The sequence below is a fragment of the Ambystoma mexicanum genome, chromosome 3q (genome assembly GCF_040938575.1).
Source record: "Ambystoma mexicanum isolate Mex_15411 chromosome 3q, UKY_AmexF1_1, whole genome shotgun sequence".
NCBI lineage: Eukaryota > Metazoa > Chordata > Amphibia > Caudata > Ambystomatidae > Ambystoma > Ambystoma mexicanum.
In genome coordinates, this window is record NC_090926.1 from 1,262,516,247 (window position 1) to 1,262,534,956 (window position 18,710).

At 46.9% G+C, this 18,710-nt stretch overlaps 1 protein-coding gene across 3 annotated transcripts in view; it reads left to right on the forward strand.

Moving 5' to 3' along the window:
* The window catches only part of LOC138447850 (beta-1,3-galactosyltransferase 2-like), a 583,663-nt gene extending 567,039 nt beyond the window's left edge, over window positions 1-16,624 (forward strand). For all 3 annotated transcript variants that reach the window (XM_069604278.1, XM_069604280.1, XM_069604279.1), the window contains one exon: window positions 14,423-16,624. In XM_069604278.1, the coding sequence (XP_069460379.1) occupies window positions 14,423-15,439 (1,017 nt within the window). In that variant the 3' untranslated portion in view covers window positions 15,440-16,624. The remainder of the gene's footprint in view (window positions 1-14,422) is intronic.
* Window positions 16,625-18,710: the final 2,086 nt, after the last annotated feature.

Sequence of the window (18,710 nt, forward strand, 5' to 3'; positions counted from 1 at the left end):
GTGGCGGCTCAGTGAAAGTGACTTGTGAGTACAGTGGCCCTGTGCCGGTAACATGGGAGGAAGACTTATTTATTGATGCGGGCAGTTTGAGTGCCATCCACTTTCGCTTACTTTTCAAATTGGCGGCGTTTGGTTGTCAAGGTGATCCGTCCCTCTGTGGCTGGGTGAAACTTAACGTGCCAGTTACCGCGAGGTGCTGTATCGCCTGCGTTGCCCGGGTGGTGACGTGAGGATGATCGTGTATTTCGCACATGATTTTCTTGTCTGACCAATCCTGGAGGATTTGACACAATTTATGGTGGCACGTGTGGTGAGTGACTAGTTTGCACATGTGCACATGCTTTAGCTTTCTTTTGCTGCCATATTAGCTGTGAAGTGACAGTGATAGACATGGCAAACGTGTCAGCCCCAGTGTTCTTTCTTCCCAATCCGGGGGAGCCCAGAGTGCGGTGGATAGACTGGAGGAAGTGGTTAAACAAGTATGCTCTGGCCATGTTTGGGGCAAATTATTCAAATGAACGTAAAGAAACCCTACTTTTCCATTGCTTGGGTCCTGCTGGACAAGAGGTGCTGAGGAAGTTGCTAGAACCAGCAGACATGGCGGATAAAGGCCCTTACGAAAGGACCTTAACGAAATTAGACCAGCATTACCATGTGGCGGAGAACATTATCTTAGAAAGGTACAAGTTTGCCACTAGGGAACAGAGGAGTGGAGAAAGCATAGAGGAGTTCATCACAGCGCTCAAGGGTTTAGCAGTAAAGTGCAGGTTTGATCACTGCCAGAATGAACACTTAAGGGACCAGCTAACTATCAAGTGCTCTAATGACAACATTAGGAAGGAGTTATGGAAGGAACGGAATCCTGCTTTGGAGAGGGCCATAGAAATAATGAAGACAGTAGAACACACTGAGAAATGCATCAAGACACTTCAGGCGGATAGGAGCACTGACTCACTGTCTGATAGGACAAAGTCAGAAGATGGGGTGGCGCAAAAGGTTTCGAAGGCTTCCCAGAGACAATTTGTAAGTGGAGCCATGTGGCGACCAGAGACTATTGGCACCAAGAGAGTTGACGATCGCCAGGAGAGCAGGTCTACTGGCAGCAGAGTCTGGGGGCGACAATGGACGCCTTCGAAGGACTCGAGAGAATTGACTAGAGAGGCTATAACCTCCAGAGATTTCAGGGGTTCGCCTGGAAGGAGATGTTATAGATGCAGGAGCATGTCACATCTAGCGTTTGACAAGGAATGTCTGGCAATCCACATAGTGTGTCATGAGTGTGGTAGGAAGGGGCATCTAGCCTGATGCTGTAAGAATTTCAGTTTTGGATCTGGTCAAGTGCAGGAGGTCAGAGTGGATGGTGATGATGATGCTTATTGTGAAGTTGGTAGGGAGGTTGTAAATTCTGTGAATGCCATTGCGGGAAGGGTGAGGAATAAAAAACCCTATTCTATTGTACTGATTCGTGGCGTGCCTGTTTCTATGCTCATCGATAGTGGTGCAGACTACACCATGATTAGTGTGCAGATGTGGAAAGAGAAATTTCGTTGTTGCACACTTTGGGAGGATGGTGTGAGAGCGAATGCGCATGGGGATGTACCTACAGCCATTATAGGAAGTTTTGAAGGAGAGCTACAATTCAAGGAGAGGAAGTCCATGGGCACCATTTATGTTGCGAACAGAGTGGGAGAATTGCTCTCTTGTAGTTATCAAGCAGAGTTGAAAATCAGGCTAGATGCGAGTCATCCAGAACAGGTGTTGTCAGTGAAGAGTGTGAACACGGATGAGGATGAAGGTGACACCAGGGAGTGTGGTGTAGAACACAATACTGATAAACTAGGGTGTTTAAGGGCTTTGTGCACAAAATTAGACTAAAAAGGTGTGCAGTACCCAAGGTAGCAAAATTACGCACCATACCTTTAGCATTATGAAAAGAAGTAGAGAATGAACTGGAGAGAATGGTAAAGGATGGGGTTATTGAGAGGGTAGAAGCATCTTAAATGGGTCAGTCCCATAGTGGTGGTTAGGAAGTCCAATGGGTCGATAAGATTGTGTATTGATCTCAGACATTTGAATAGCATGGTTGTGGCTGACAGATTTCCTTTGCCGAGAATAGATGATTTGTTGGTGGGGGAGTCTGGGAGAATGGTATTCTCAATTCTAGATCTCAAATCTGCGTACAATCAAGTAGAGTTGCATGAGGAATCTAGAGATCTCAATCTCACGGCCTTTATTAGTCCAGTGGGACTGTTCAAATGCATATGCATGCCGTTTGGTCTAGAATCTGCGGCAAGTGTTTCCCCGAGCATTATGTATAAGTTACTTGGACACGAGAGTGGGGTCATGTGTTACCAAAATGATGTGCTGGTGTGTGGATTTAATGAAGTGAAGCACGATGAACGACTAAAGAGGGTGATGATGATTTTGAGGGAAGCTGGATTAACCATATCAATGGAGAAATGCACATTTAAGGCTCACAGAGTGGTCTATTTAGGCCATGACATTTCTGTTGAGGGTGTTAAACCCAAGGAAGATGCCATAGAGGCAATAAAAAGAATGGAAGCGCCCAATTGCAAGGGTGATGTACTTTCATTTCTGGGTATAGTGGAATTTTACGGGAAGTTCATCAAGGGACTTTCAGACAAGAAGAGTAATTTGAGAATGCTCACTCGCAAGGGTGTGGTCTTTAAGTGAGATAATAAATGAAAAGGAGAGTTTGAGGGAATTAAAAGGGCCATAGCAAATGCGCCCATTTTAAATATTTTCGGGGAAGGTAAACATACTTTGTTGTTTGTGGATGCAAGTGATTATGGCATTGGTGAGGTATTGATGCAGTGGGATCATCTAGACTGCATACTGTGCCATTTGCGTCCAGATCTTTGAAGGATCCAGAAAGCAGGTATTCTATTGTTAAGAAGGCGGCCCTGGCTTGTGTGTGGGGTGTTGAAAAATGTAAAAGGTACCTTTGGGGAAGAGAATTCACCATAAATCATTTGTTGGTATTCTTACTAGAGGTGGTTTAGAAGGAGTTTCTCAACGCATTATGAAGTGGGTGAGTGCATTGCAGGGACTTCAGTTTTCCATGGTACATGTTCGAGAGGAGAGTAATGTGGTGGCTGACGCCTTGTCAAGATCGGTAGAGAGGGAATCACTGACCACTGTACAGCTGCCGCAAGAACCGGATGAGCTGGGGCAAATTTTCAAGTTCACACCACCTTGAGGAAGGTTGATTCGGATGTAGCATGTTTAGAAGATGCAGCATATCAGAGAGTTGTGGCAGTGGTCATTAGAGGTGACATCAAGAGGTTTGATGGTTCCATGAAAGGCTGTGCTAGAGTGAGGGATGAATTGTGGGTTCAGGAGAATTACTTGCATAGGAGAGACCAGTTGGTTGTGCCATGCAACATGAGGAGATCAGTTGTAAAGTTGGCTCATGTTGGATATTTGGGTGTTGCCAGGACAAAGGGTTTAGTGAGAGCTGAATTTTCGTGGCCTGGAGTGGATAAAGATATTGAGGAGCAAGTGACAGGATTTACTGAGTGCGTGAAGGGACTCAGGGTTCAGAAGGTGCCCATGGTGGTGAGGAATGTCCCAGGGAGCACTGGGATGAGGTTTCATTAGATCTGTTGGGCCCATTTAACATCGGAGGAGGAAGAGATAAGTATTTGTTAGTAGTAATTGATTTACTATCTAAATGGCCAAAGTATGTGTGCTAAAAGATATTTCCAGTGGCAGCATTATTAGGATTCTGGAACAATTGTTTTGGAGGGAAGGGTTCCCCAAAGGGTGTTTATCTGACAATGGCTCTCAGTTAGTCTCCAAGGAATTCAAAGATTTTTTGTGTAAGTACGATGTGAACAAGTCACCACCTCCGTCTACCACCCTCAGAGCAATGGATGAGTAGAGCGTTTCAACAGGCCTCTCATGAAGCCCATTAGAATCGCTGTTGCCACTGGGGGGTGACTGGATAGCAACAGTGATGGAAAGAACTTCCCAGTAAAGGCTGGTGCCTCACAGTGTCACAGGTGTGTCGCCATTTAAATTCTTGCGTACGAGGAGCCCTAATTCACATTTGTGTCCAGGGTGGATGGACAAATCGAAGTGTGTGGGTGTGGACCTGGAGAGTTTGAAAGAGAAGATATCCTTCTGTGGTGTCAAGGCAAAAAACGCGCTATGACCAGAGGAATTGTTGCAGGGATTTCAGTGTGAAGGAGGGGGAGTGGATAAAAGTGAAGCGTGCCACCAATGTGTGGAAGGGTTCCTCTGTGTTTTCAGAGCCCAAGCAGGTTGGGAAGGATTTGGGTTCTTCTGTGTTGGTTAGGGGTGGAGGCGTCTGGAACAAAGAGAGAGTGGCTGTGCTCAGAATGAATGGAGGGAGGTGTTAGAGGTCTGCTTGTTGTATGCTAAGGAAGGGAGGTGTTAGAATGGTTACTTGTATGTCACTACTAACAATGCACATTAGTTATAGTTCATCATTACATTACTTTTCGTAGGTTGTTAGTATTGTTATTATGGTTACTGTTGTCATCCATCTGCATCATAAGGTTCAGTGGTGGAATGTATTGGTTAGAACTGTGGAGATTCTATTGGTGGAGGTTGGTGGCTGCTTCCCTGACTAGGGGTCGTATGCCTTTCTCTTAATAAACTGAACCTATTCAGTTCCCCCGGTCTCCTGCCTGGTTTGGGCCCACATAACAGAGAGTTATATGAACTACTACATAAAATGAGACATTGTGCTCATATAAATGAAGGTTAGGTATTAGGTGGCACAGTAACCAACCGCTTAGCTTTTTCTGCTACATGAACTGGTTGGCATGCATATCTGTGAATATCACTGATGGTCAGTCAGATATTTCGGAGTAGGATAACAGATAGGCATTCTGTGGCCCAAGGACTGTGGGAGCTGAGAAGGTTATAGCAAAGTAACAGCTTGACATGCATTTTGAGGCACTTCATTTGATGGGCACGCATTCTGTCGCAGGGTACATAGAACATGTTTGTTTATAGAGATTTGGTTTTGACCATTAGACATTCATATTCATATGTAACGCTATTACTCCTACGTCCAATCCCCTTTCCTCCATACTTTTGGGACATTCCGTCCTGTGGGACGGTACCGAAGTACTTTTTATAAAAAAAGCATCACATTCAAAAATGTGTCCTTCTCCTCTTTTTATGCGGGGTAGCGCACATGGCCGTAACCCCGCCCTCCTTAGCTCTGCCCCATGCATTGCCCTTCAGTCCTTTTCTCTGCGCTGTCGGGGCTGGATGCACTTGCATCACTGGGAAGACCTTTTTCTTTTCCCATTGTCCTTCTCCTGCTCTGGTTCTGCGGTCGCGTAGTCCTCCGTCTATGCCGGATTGTTTGGGATTTGTCGCTTGTTCCTCATGCGAAAGTTGCTTCGCTAGGGTGGATCCCCATTCTCTCTGTTTGGAGTGTCTTGGACCAGATCACCGCTGGGACTCATGTTTCTACTGCGATTCCCTTTCGGTCCGGGCACTTCAACGTCATCTTCGTCGGTGGGAGGAGATCTTCTAGAGAGTTCCTCCATCGCATTTTCAACTCTTCATCAACGGAAAGAAAAGGCGCACGGTAAGTTCCTTACTTTTCAGGGCACCCCTGCCGGGGGACTCCTTCCCGGGGTCCTCCAGGTCCCGGAGGGGCTTCAAAAGCTCTGCTACCAGGGTTTCTCCTGAGGTGCCTCGCAGGCCTAATAGGCGTACCAGGGTATTCTCCGAGGGATCCTGCGAGGGGCCTGCCGATTCCCGATCACGATCTTAGGTTCACCAATCAGGGGCTAATAGCCAGCCTAGTCATGCTGAGGCGTTGGGTACTGGAGTTCGTTTGGAGCTTCCCACTCAGACACCAGGGTTTGCCCTGAGGCCTTTTGTACCGAACTACGGTTTGAGGCCCCTCTCGTGAGAGCTATAAAGACAGGACTCTGTTCTGAGGTTCCTCTTATCGAGGCTAAGGTGTGTACCAACAGAACTGAGAGTCCTGTTAAGGTCTTGTCTGTTAGGTGGATTCCTCAACTTCCCCGCGCTCGCGGTGTTACTGGTTCTGTTGAGGGGACACAGGGAGAGGTTGCCGACCGTTTCTCCTCTGTTACCGACTTGGCCAAGGATCCTCTCTTGGAGGCTAACTCAAAGGGTCACGACAGGATGTCCAGTAAACATCCCAGGCCCCATAGTACCGGCTCTGCTGAGGATCCTTGAGTCAAGGCTAAAGTTTGATCAAGTCTCTTGGCCAGTCTGTGGAGTCAGCTGCCTCACCCACACATGTGACGCAGTTCTCCTCATATACTCACAAAATGGCAGGCCTTCCCGCGTAGTCTACGGTGGCCATTTTGGATTCTTCCCTCACACCCACGCTATGAACGGTGGGTGCTGGGAGCCTTCGTTTTGATGGACAACCTGGTCCACGGGCCGGTGTGAATCTGTTCAGCCCTTCCTATGACTGGCGCGCTTGGATGCAACTACCGCAAACGGTCTCGCTTCCTCCTGCTTCTGCTCCACTGGTCTGTGTAGACCCTGTAGGTGGCGGGCCCTCTTGGCAGCCTTTCTCACTATGTTCATGGGGGTATGCCCCTCATGAGTGGCCTCTGCCCATCACGGTTTGGGCAGAGGATGCCTTTTTTGGGAAGTTTCAGACTCTTATGAACACTGATCCAATGAGGGAGTACTTTAAAGGCCTTTTTAGGGAGATCTGCCCTCTGGTGCTGCATCCTGCCTCGGCGGTTCCAGTCACGGCACCTGTCGCTCCGGCAGCGGTACCACCTCTACCTCTTGGCCCGCCACCACCTCTTCCACCTCTGCCTCCATTGTCTCAGGTTGACAAGACTCCAGTAGAGCGAGACGTCAACCGGCGGATCCTGACCTTCTGGACGATCCTCAGGCAGACCAGGATGTTGAAGACCAGCCCCGCTCTGTCAGAGCATTCCACGACCAGGTTCTGGACATGTCACTCCTTGACATACCAGTACCTGAGGCACCCGCCCCGCAGGAAGGGGTGCTTTTGGGGATGCTCACCTTGTCTCCACAGGAGCGCACCGGCCTGTTGCTTCAGAATGACGTTCTGGCTGAGGCCCGCAAAGTCCGGGATAAACCCCACACTGGGCTACATATAAATAAGAGAATTGACGCCTGTTACATGCTTCACACCTCCGAGGAAGTAGCCTTGGCGTCCTGCCTGCTCCCTTCCTCGACGCAATCCAAGCCGGCCTCTGCGACCTCTGCTGCCGCAGCTGAATTTCTGGCCAAGGAAGACAAGTTGCTCGACTCCTTGGCCAAGTAAGTTTTTGCCAACTCGGCACTGCAACTGCGTCAGGGTAACGCGAAGCTCATTTTGGCGGCGGCGAATATGGAACTATGGAGGGACTTGGAGTTCATTCCTGGGGACAGGCTGGAAGACTTTCAAGGCGGTTTGTCAGATGCCAGGGTATTGGCACACGATATGCTGGAGACTGCTGCGCACCATGTCGACACCTCAGCTTGAGGCATCATGTTGGGGGTGGTCACCGCTCGTCAAGCTTGGCTTCATGCAACAAATTTTTCGAAGGCGGTCCAAGATAAAGTTCTGGACCTGCCTTTTGATGGCAAAGAGTTGTTTCATTCTTCAACGGATGACGAGCTTACAAAGACTAAGGCGAGCACGCAAACTGCCAAGTCTCTGTCGGTGCTAGTGAAGCCCCCAGTCAATGCTCAGAGATCTGGACCCCAGTCTCGGCCTTCCTCAGGCTTCAGAGGGTTCTAGGACCGCAGTTCTCGTAGGACTGATCCGCCGAGTGGTAACTCCCGTCGGAGACAGCAACAAGGTCGGTTTTTCTCTCGGTCTTCAGCCTCCTCTTCAGGGACAGGTAGCCTCTCCGCCGAAAAGTCTGCAAAATGATATTTTTTGGCGCTCGCACAAGACTCCAGTGGGAGGACGAATCTCGTCTCATCTGGAGGCGTGGCAAACCATCACCGAAGACCGGTGGGTTTTGTGCTCGGGTGGGCTTCCGCTTGCCCCTACCCCACTGTTCAATACTCCTTTTCAGCAGTCAGGGACACCCTCCCTCAGAGCCGAGGTCCAGAAGCTTCTAGACCTCAAGGCGGTGGAATCCGTTTCCCTAGTGGAACGAGGGGAGGCTTCTACTCTTGTCTGTTTACGGTGCCCAAACCCAACTAGGCTGGCCTGCGCACCATTCTAGACATTTCCCAGTTCAACCTTTCTCGTGCCAAAGAGAAATTCAATATGATCACACCCTGCCAAATAAAGTCCTCTCCTCAGAAAGGCGACTGGCTCAGCGTTGTGGACCTTCAGGGCGCGTATATGCATATCCTGATCTGGAGCCCGCATCGGAAATATCTGCGGTTCTCTCTGGGAGAGGAGCACTTCCAATTCAGAGTGCTCCCTTTTGGTCTCAGCTCAGCGCTGTCTGTCTTCACGAAGATGATGTCGGTCATTGTGGCTTTTCTACGGCTACAGGGTATTCACGTGTATCCATATTTGGACGACTGGCTTCTGCGGAGCCCCTGTCCAGTGAAAGTCTCGAGCAATCTTCAGTCTCTTTTTAAGGTCCTGTTTGGGTTTGGGCTGTCGGTGAACTGGCAGAAATACTCCATGACGATCTCTCAGGACCTGATTTTCCTGGGTTTCCATTGGGACACGATCAACTGCAGAGTGTACCTGACTGTGGACAGGACGGCGGATCTATTAACCACATGTCAAGTTTTCATTCAGTCAGAGAGCATGTTGGCCTGGTGGTTCCAGAGACTTCTAAGCCTCACGGCCTCGTGCATGCTTGCTCTACCCATTGCTCATCTCAAAATGCGACTCATGCAGATGGCTCTTCGGAGTTCCTGGCTTCAGGCAGTGGACCCAAACACCAAAATAATTCTGGTCCCGCCCTGAATGATGACAGTTCTCCTATGGTGGTCATCTTACATCAATCTGTCGGCAAGTGCTCCTTTTCAGTAGCCCTCCCCACAAACGACCATTACGACAGACTCCTCCCTTATCCGGTGGGGCGCGACAATGGATCATCTTCAGGTTTTCGACCTATTCTCACCACAGACAATTTCACAATGAATTATCTAGAGCTTGTGGCGATTTTCTTGGCGCTCAAAGCCTTCAAGCCAGTGATTGTGAACAAAGTGATCTGCATCCGCACAGACAATGCAGTATTCATATTTTACATCAACAAGCAGCGGGGTACCAGGTCACCTCCCCTTGTAGATCTAGCCATTCAGATTTGGGAATGGGCCATTCAGCACAGTGTTTGGCTGCTGGTTATGCACATTCTGGGCAAGCTGAATGTGACTTCAGACTCTCTCTGCCGGCAAGCGGTGGTCAGCTACGAGTGGGAACTGAACACGGAGATCCTCTCTGACCTTTTTCCCCATTGCGGCACTCCAGAAGTGGACCTCTTTGCGACGTCAACAAACAGGAAACTTTCTCTTTATGCTTCGAGTAACGGGCTCAGAGCTTCTTCCCTGGTGGATGCTCTCGAGATTCCGTGGCACAACATGTGGGCCTACGCCTTCGCGCCTCTACCTCTGATTTACCGGGCGCTATGCAAGCTCAGGAACACGACGAATTGCACTCTCCTGCTCATAGCCCCGTGGTGGCCAGCCAGATTCTGGTTTTCGGAGCTTCAGCATCTGTCAGTTTGCTCACCGATCAGGCTTCCACTGATTCCCGACCTGCTTCACCAGAGCAATCAGCAGATGTGGCACCTCTCCCCACAATCATTCAACTTGGTGGCCTGGTGCCCGAGTACAAATCTTTAGAAAGTTGTCTGCGGATAATATGCGTATTATCAAGACGGCTAGAAAACCTTTGACGCAGTCTCAGTATAGGAGCAAATGGCTCCGTTTCTGTCACTGGTGTTTAGCAAAGCAGCTGGACCCCAGAGAAGCTACCATCGACACGGTCCTGTCATTCGTTTCTCATCTGGCAACTTCAGGCATACATGTCTTGTCTTGTAGGACTTATTTGTCGGCTATCGCTGCTACCTGTCCACGGACTCATGCTCTTTTTCATTGATAAATCCTGTCATTAAAAGACACTTTGCAGGTCTATTGCATCTTTATCCACCTGTGCGCAACCTGCATCCAAAGTGGGAACTGAATGTGGTCCTCACTGCCTTATGCCATAAACCTTTTGAGCCCATGGCTACGATGGACTTGAAGTTCCTTTCGTGGAAAATGGCTTTTCTGATTGCAGTGACTTCAGCAAGGCGTGTAAGCGAGCTTCAGAAGGATAGAGTTGTCCTCCGGACCAATCCTTCCTTCCTTCCAAAGGTGGTATCCGATTTTCATCTGAACCAGTCTATTTCCTTACCCGTTTTCTTTCCAGACCCGGCCTAAGATGCCGAGAAGCAATTGCATAATTTGGATGTCAGACGAACCCTAAAGTTTTATTTGGACAGAACATCTAAACTGAGCAGCTCTTCCCAGCTCTTTGTGACCTTCGGAGACCCGAAAGAAAAGCTGGCCCCGAAAGCAACTATCTCCCAATGGATTGCTTCCTGTATTTCGGAGGCGTATACAGTTCAGGGCCTTCAGCCTCCAAAGGGAATTCATGCCCATCTTGTGCGGGGCACGGCGGCTGCTGTTGCCTTCCAGAAATATGTTCCCTGGGAAACCATTGCCAGAGCAGCTATGTGGGCTTCCCCATCAGCTTTTTGTAAGCATTACTGCTTAGACCTGAGCTCCAGAGCCGATGTTTAGTTCTGGCCGGCGGTTCTTAAAAACCTCTTTCAGTAAAGGAGTTCCATCCACCCGTTTTCCTGTGAGGAGTGCTTGGTAATCTCCCAAAAGTATGGACGAAAGGGGATGGGACGTAAGAGTATAACAAAGTTACTCACCGTAGTGACTACCTTACTCCTAGTCCATAGTCCCCTTTCCTCCATACGCCCGCCCGCTGTCCCCTGTAATAAGCATCCTCTATTATTGCTTAAATGGTCTCAGATCTGGCGATAGAAAGGACTGAAGGGCGATGCGCGGGCGGAGCTATGGAGGGCGGGGTTACGGCTGCGTGCGGTACTCCGCGTAAAAAGAGAAAAAGGACACATTTTTCAATTTGATGCTCTTTTACAAAAAGTGCTCCGGTCCCGTCCCACAGGACGGAATGTCCCAAAAGTATGGAGGAAAGGGGACTATGGACTAGGAGTTAGGTAGTCACTACGGTGAGTAACTTTGTTATACTGGCATGTTCTTGTGCACTATAACTCGGACATACAGGCATTGCCATGGTTCTGTTCTCTGGCATAGGAATTGTAATAGATATTTTATTCTGGTGCTTGGGCTATGATGGACGTTATTTAGATGTGTAGCGGTTGTGTCCGATGGACACTGAACTGTATTTTTCCTGCAGTAGAATAAGCCATTGGTTCAGCAGAGGTAGGTAGACCCTAAAGTAGTTGCTTGTTTCAGGGCCACATCCAGGCTGCCTTTAATACTGATACCACTTTTTAGCCAGAAAGAACACTCCAGGCCAGGTAGACGCTCCTATCCTCCAAAAACATGTACTCCTGGATACAGCCCTGTCTGTTCGATTGTTGTGTGACTGAATATGTTGTTTTCCTGTAACAAAAACAGATTGTAAATATGTACAGGTTGTGCTGACCTTTAGGGTGACCATGACATGGATTTCCTTTGCTGACATACAATGTCTTTACTACCTGGGTTAATTGAGCCTCCAGTCACAGAAGTGATAGGCTGTTGACATTTTGAGCCTGCTAGCCAGGCAATCATGTTCTTGCTTCTTCTTTTCACAGACTTTCTCTTTCTACTGTCCCAGGTTTATGATACAAGCATGTCTTCTGCCCGTCGAGGCAAGTGGTCATTTTTTATACTGGACTCTAATGGCATGTGTGGGTTCTTCTGGGCCATAATCGCTTTACCTAAAGGGAATAAGCGGTGGGTCTCAAGACGAGTTCTCAACATAAGAGAAAGTTTAAGATCCTGGGGAACTATCTGGAGAAGTTGTGTCTGTCTGTATGTGGCTCTTTGCACTTAGAGCTCTGCTGGCACTGGGAGCCATTGTTGTCTGGCATGCAAGGGCCGGCCCATATGGGCAGTTTTGTTTGTCAGGTAGCCTAGGAAGTTGTAAAGATATTAAGTTTCCACAATTTACATGTCAAGAAATGTGTGTTTTACATGTTCATTCATTCCGACCATACAAGAAGTAGGAGTTATGTCGCACTAGCAGGAAATATTATGCAATGATCCTTTAATACTTAATCTTTTCCTCACTACTTTTACAAGATCTTATGCAGTGGTGGAAGTCGATTAATAAACCTCTAAAATGCCAGAGCAGGTTTAAGAAATTCTGTGGTACAACGCTCACGGTTTAATAATCAACCTCTTTTAAAAAACCAAACCCAAAAAAAGGATGTTCTAGCCCTCTACATGGCAAGTATTGACTTGGCAATTGCCTTTGCTACGACAGATCGGGGGAGCCTATGGAATAAGTACTATTCGTGTTAAGGATGCCAGAAGGGCTACTAAAAATATTGGTAAATATACACTATCACCAATCAGGAAATTCTATGAGCGTTAAGTGATACGAGCAGTTTTGTATTGTGTGGAGCTGGCAAAATTAGATTGGAAGGCTTTGGAAAGAGTAAAAGGAGCATTTTGGTGAAAAACGACTTGACCAACCAAAGTCAGTTCCTTTGGTTACACTAAGGTATGCATTTGGGATAACGCCTTGGAAAGCTTATGTTAATACTGCATTAATGCTTTCTGGGCCAGATTTAAAGTGACGCACAAACGCCTGCCTGCCCCGCATACAGGTGTCACGTAGGTGGCTGAGGCCGAACTTGGGTAAGGTTATGAATCTGAGTGAATGCCATGTGTGAAAGAGACTGTGAGTATCGGATGGCGCAGATTGGGACATAGAGGAGCAGAGATGCTCCCCACCCCACCAGGAGAGAATACAAAAATCCAGCGCCTCACTTCTGGATAGCACTGCCAATTAACCAATCAACTAACAATCTCACTCCTCTACATACACCTCTCAAACTCTAACCAAACACAACCACAAGCCTAGAACACAACAATCCGCACAAACTTCACTACACTGCAACAACAAAACAAACCACACATAGCCTTGCACACAGCACACGACGACTACAGACCGTAAAACACCCCAAGCCCAGCCAACAGACCCACGGGCTGAGGCCGCCAACAGCACATCACTGCTCTCTTGCACTTTTCCAGCTTTTCCCCACTAACTCAGCCCCCACTCCCTTTTGTTTTCAGAGCCGCTAGAGCGCCGGGGGACCACTCCAGTGGTGATAGTGCGCGGGTCAAATATCCTTTAACATATCCTTTAACATTAACATTAAGGCTTTATCAGAAACATTCGGAGTCCCTATTCGAGGATCTGAATAGGGCAATTATAGGGAAAACAATACGGCCTTAAATAAATGTGTAGAGGACTGAGGTTATCCTAGGCTGTATGGGCTCTGAACGAAGGACTCTGATAGAAAACTCTACAAAGAAGTAAAACTTGTCGACTGGCTGGCTAAATATAAAATGTATAAAGAATTGGTAGCATTTCTGTTTAAACTTGCTTGGCACCCTGCAGAAATGGTGTCCCATAAGAGGACTTGAGAAGAAAGATAGATATTGCAGGTTCTGTGAGAACACAGAGGCCGTAGAAACTGTGAAACACTGGTGGACATCCTGCAAGAGGACGAGGACCCTGAGGGATTTGGCAGTTAGGAAGTTTGTGCAGAATAAAAATGACCCTGAAAAAGAGCAGTTTTGGGCAAGGCACACGGGTGGGCACTGCTCAACGTTGAATATTACTCTGATTGGGTTATTAATAAGAATTCATAAGATAGTGGTAGAGACTGCATATTTATGAAACCGCAGGAGGATGACAAATGTGACCTACAGTAAAAATGCACCTCTCCTCTGTTCTTTCTTTTATATCTGTCATCTTATTTTGTTGGTTTTTTTCTGTTTCATTTTCGATTGTACATGTATACATTAATAGGTTGTGTGACAAGTGTCACTATTTAATGTGCTTTTTTTTAGATGCGCATATGTTAATATCAAGTAGTATGACTTTTATGAGAATTATGATAGTAAGAAGTGTTTTCTTAAGCACGAAACTCCTGTAGTTGCCCATTTCTTATTGGTGAAGTATCTATGTTTTAAGCAGGTCTTTTTAAAATTGAGATGTTTTTGTGTGTGTTAAAGTTTGTATAAACTATAAACACAATAAAAAAGAATACATACGCGTTCTATGTCTTCTAAGATCCATATACAGGTAATGTAAGTCATTGTTGATATTGAAAAGAAAAGAAAATATTGATTGTTAAACATTCATGTAAGACAATAATTCTTCTTGCAGTATTGCTCTTGGTAAACGTTTGACCATTGATGAAATGCTTGACTAATAAGATAAATGTTCTCTGCTCAGAACAGGCAAAGCAGCATTCTGGAGCGTGCTGGAGCAAAAGGCCTTTCCAAGTCACAGACATTGGTGATGGCAAAGGCTTTCATCATCTTGATCGTCATCAAGATCGGTTTGATGGTCTACTGGGACTCGAAACATATGAATGAGGGCGTACTAGTCCTAAGCTACCCGTTTATGGCAGATAGTGTACCCCTCAGCAAAGAAACCCAGCCTAGATTCCCTTTCCTGATGAACGAGGAGCTCAAGTGTGCAAACCGCACTCCATTCCTGGTGCTAATGATCCCCTCCATGCCTGCGGACACTGCCACCCGTGACGTTATTCGGATGACGTGGGGCAATGAGAGCCTACTGCCGGGTGTCGTCATTGCAAGGCTGTTTTTACTAGGAGTGCCTTCCTTGTACTCAGTCTCTGTCCACAATGCCCTGTCGTTGGAGAGCTCCACCTTTAAAGACATCATCCAGCAGGACTTCCTGGACACGTACAACAACCTGACTCTGAAGACCATGATGGGCATGGAATGGGTGGCCCGCTTCTGCCCCAACGCCAGCTACGTCATGAAGATCGACAGCGACATGTTCCTCAATCCTGTCTTTTTGGTCTATCAGCTGCTCCAGCCAAATCTCAAAGTCCAAAACTACTTCACGGGTTTGATAGTGAAGGGCAACGTACCTGACCGTGTGAAATCAAGCAAGTGGTACTTGCCCTGGGAAGCTTATTGGGGTGTTAGTTACCCTTCCTACTGTTCTGGTACCGGGTATGTGCTCTCGGGCGATGTTGCCCAGAAGATTTTCAACATTGCTTATGCTTTAAATCCACTGTTTATTGAGGATGTCTTTATGGGCTTGTGCCTTGCAAAGCTGAATATCCGTATAACTGTTCCTCCAAATAACGTATTTGTGGGAGAACGCATCGAGTACAACAAGTGTCGCTTTGCCAAGTTGATCACCGTGCACCATTACACCAAGGAAGAGCTTGCACGGCTCTGGCCGGACTTCATGGAAGCAAAAAAGTCCTGCTAAGCTTGTGCTATGAGAGAGAGCGAACTCTCAGGCAGGTATGGGAGACCATGTTGTCTATCAGTTTAGATGCTTAGCTTGCACCTGAGCAAAGCACTTTATGATTGCGGCTCAGTTTCCTCATGTTACACAAATGAGGGGGCATGCAACAGGCCTCAAAGTCATTATTAAGTTCTATATGCCAAAATGAATTAAATATCCATCCAAGACGGGCCACCTCCATCCCCCAAGGCACTACTCTACTCATCAAAGAGATTCTTTATAATTGCTAATCGCTCCCTCGACCGCAGTACTCCTCTCCTGGAGCTCTCTGGCTTCCCCGATCCATCCCAGCTCCTCAGCTACCCGTGCACTGTTACTCGTGTGCAACTGCGCGTGCGCCCTATGGACAGTGCTGTGTGGCTTTCTGGCTATTTGCGCACTCTATAAACCTCATACTTACATACGCGTGGCTAAGTAGACCAGTACACATGATCTTGGGTCCCTGACCGGGGTAAGCTCTGCTTATGAGCAATGTAAAGCAAGCCAATGGGGAGGACAAGTAGGGCTACGGTCAAGTGCATGTTATCGGAAAGCCATTGACATAGCTGTGGGGAAATGGAAGGTGGAGAAGCAGTCATAGCGATGAACGAGATAAAGGCTATACTGATCCTAAAAGCCAATCATTAAAACCAACTCGGCACCTGACCTGATTCTTATAAACTGCAGTCCAGTAATATGATGTCATCTCTCAATATCATCTCTTAACATTCATTTGAACTCCAACAATATGCTAGTCAGGTGACACACTGACTATGTCACCGATCCCCTGAGAGCCTTCACTGTACAAAGCCGCCAACCCCAAAACTGGGCCCGGAAGGGAAGTATGCCTCGAACAAAAGTACAAGCTAACAGCTAGATAGCAGCAATCAAAAATCAAAAACTGACAACAGAAAACACAACGGCGCTGAAAACGAACAAAACAATCTGGGCTAGAGGTACAGTAAAAAGGTACTTGCTCATTTTCAGGTAAACCCGATGAGAAACACCATATATTCTGTGATGGGTTTAGAGAAAATGTGAAGGGATTAGAGAGAAAATCCAGAAAGACAGGCACTAGTAACAGTACTCAGTCCACCTTCAATGAAATGGCATTGGTACGGTGAAAGAAAGCAAGCGCACAGCAGAGAGAAGCTTAAAGTGCTTTAGGGACTGGGAAAAAAATGCCCACCTCCCCAGGTATTGGGATGCGGCTGCCGCTGTAAAGTGATTAGAAAATCCACGGTAAATAAAATAATTAAAAATAAGACTGGCTCCCGTCCATGAGGGAGGATTAGTTTGGTGTACATTGGAGCGCTTACATGACTGCTGTGGTTCCGTTGATGAGCTGGCTGTATGTGCGCCAGCCCCCTTCAGTGCCATCATGAAAGCCATAGGCTCAACCATTATCAGGGCCAAGCCACTTCTTGGGACAACTATACAGAGGACATTTACCTACTGGCAGAATGTAAAATGCATGCGTACAAATATCAGGCACGCACGCGGTTAGCGTGTTGCCACATAATCATTTATTTGCTTTGCAGAGCGGGATATACAGTGGAATTAGGTTCCTTTCACCCCATCCTCTGCCATACACAGCCTCATGCGTGACACCAGCATCGGATTTTGCTGCTGGGGGTGATGTATTTGATTCCTTGGGTATAGGTCTGCTGTTTACATCTGCTACATCCATTGTAAATGCTGCTGCTAGGCGTAAACGACAAGAGGCATTTACACAATTTGAATAGAGTGCAGAACATGGATTAAAGACCACTTTAAACGCTGTTAATCCTTCTTAATGTGCCTACTACTACGAAGATTGAAAATTGCACCGATCAGTGCAAAGAGAACAGGGTCCCCTCCGTGCAAAATCACGTGGTTGTATACCATCACGCCTGTGGGCTCTTTCTTTAAAGTCCACACTTGACCTACACACACTTTCAGGCGCTCATCTTCCGTTTGCAACCTTGGGCATTTCTCGCTTTTTGTACTTTTTGATGTATCATGAACCTCGTGCTCTGTATGTGCCTCGCAATAAACATTGTTTCACAGAGTAACACAAGCACCTACACATTATGTGTGAAACGTAGCTCTAAAAAAGTACGCATTCGAGAATCCTTTGCTCCTTCTTTTTATGTGTGTGTGTGTGTGTGTTTAAGCGCATTGTTGAAGTGTTTTGTTCAGTGATACGAGATGTGATGAGGATTCTAGAAGCGTGCTGCAGCTGCTCAGGTCTTTTCTGGGTGCAAGTTATAAACTATGACTGTAAGAGGAAACATTCCAAATAAATGATGAATCGGCATAACCCGTGCAGAATGGAAACCTTTTGGATTGTTAGTTTTGGCTATAAGTTTGCGAATTAGAGCCACCTACAAACCAAACCGATTTCTTTGGCGTCCAGATGGGAGGAAGCTGGGATGCCAGGAGACAGTTTGTGCGTATTGTTTGGCTGTTTATCCAGTGCCACGTTAATCCTTTTGGCCATTCTCTCTACCTAGAAAACACATCCTGCAGGAATACCTTTGAACCAATTCTATCAAGCAGCGATATAAAATAAACGTGTGCTGTACAGGGCCTTCCAGTGTTGTTTGTGAGAGTTGATGGCTTGTATGCAGCTGTAAATGAGCTCATTGTGTAATGAAAATATCTTGTTACACATGATTTATAAGCAATTTTTTAAGAAATAGGTTTGTTGTGGGACCTGTTCCTTGCACTTGCACTTCAGCCCTGTTTAAATCAAGCATTGGCAGAGCCAGTTGATTTGGCTTGTGTATTGGGATTTGATAAACTTTTGCCAGGCCCTGACATATGCCAATGTGCTCAAACCATTTTCTAGCTCATGCATGATGTGGCCAGTTAGAGCCATGATGGAAACTTACCCCATGCCTACATCAAAGCAAAGTGTAATTTGTTGTCTGTTGGCTTCACCAGTGTGTGTCTCTGAAATTGTCTCCCAGAAAAAAAACAACCAGGTGGCAAGACATTCCATACTGACATCAGAATCAAGCCACATGTTTCAGATGGAAAGCCCTCCTTCAGGGGTGGTGGGAAGTCCATGTGCCAGAGTAACCACAGTAAATTGGCTTACAACCTCTACTTCCTAAATTAGGACCGCAAAAGGAATCTGGTTCCATGGATCGCCAATGAACAGAAGAGCGCCTCTCACAGACAGAGAACTGTATTATTTGGTGCTTGTATTTAAAAGGAAGAAAATGGGGCTACCTTTTGCTTTGTATTTACGAAACTATTGATCCAA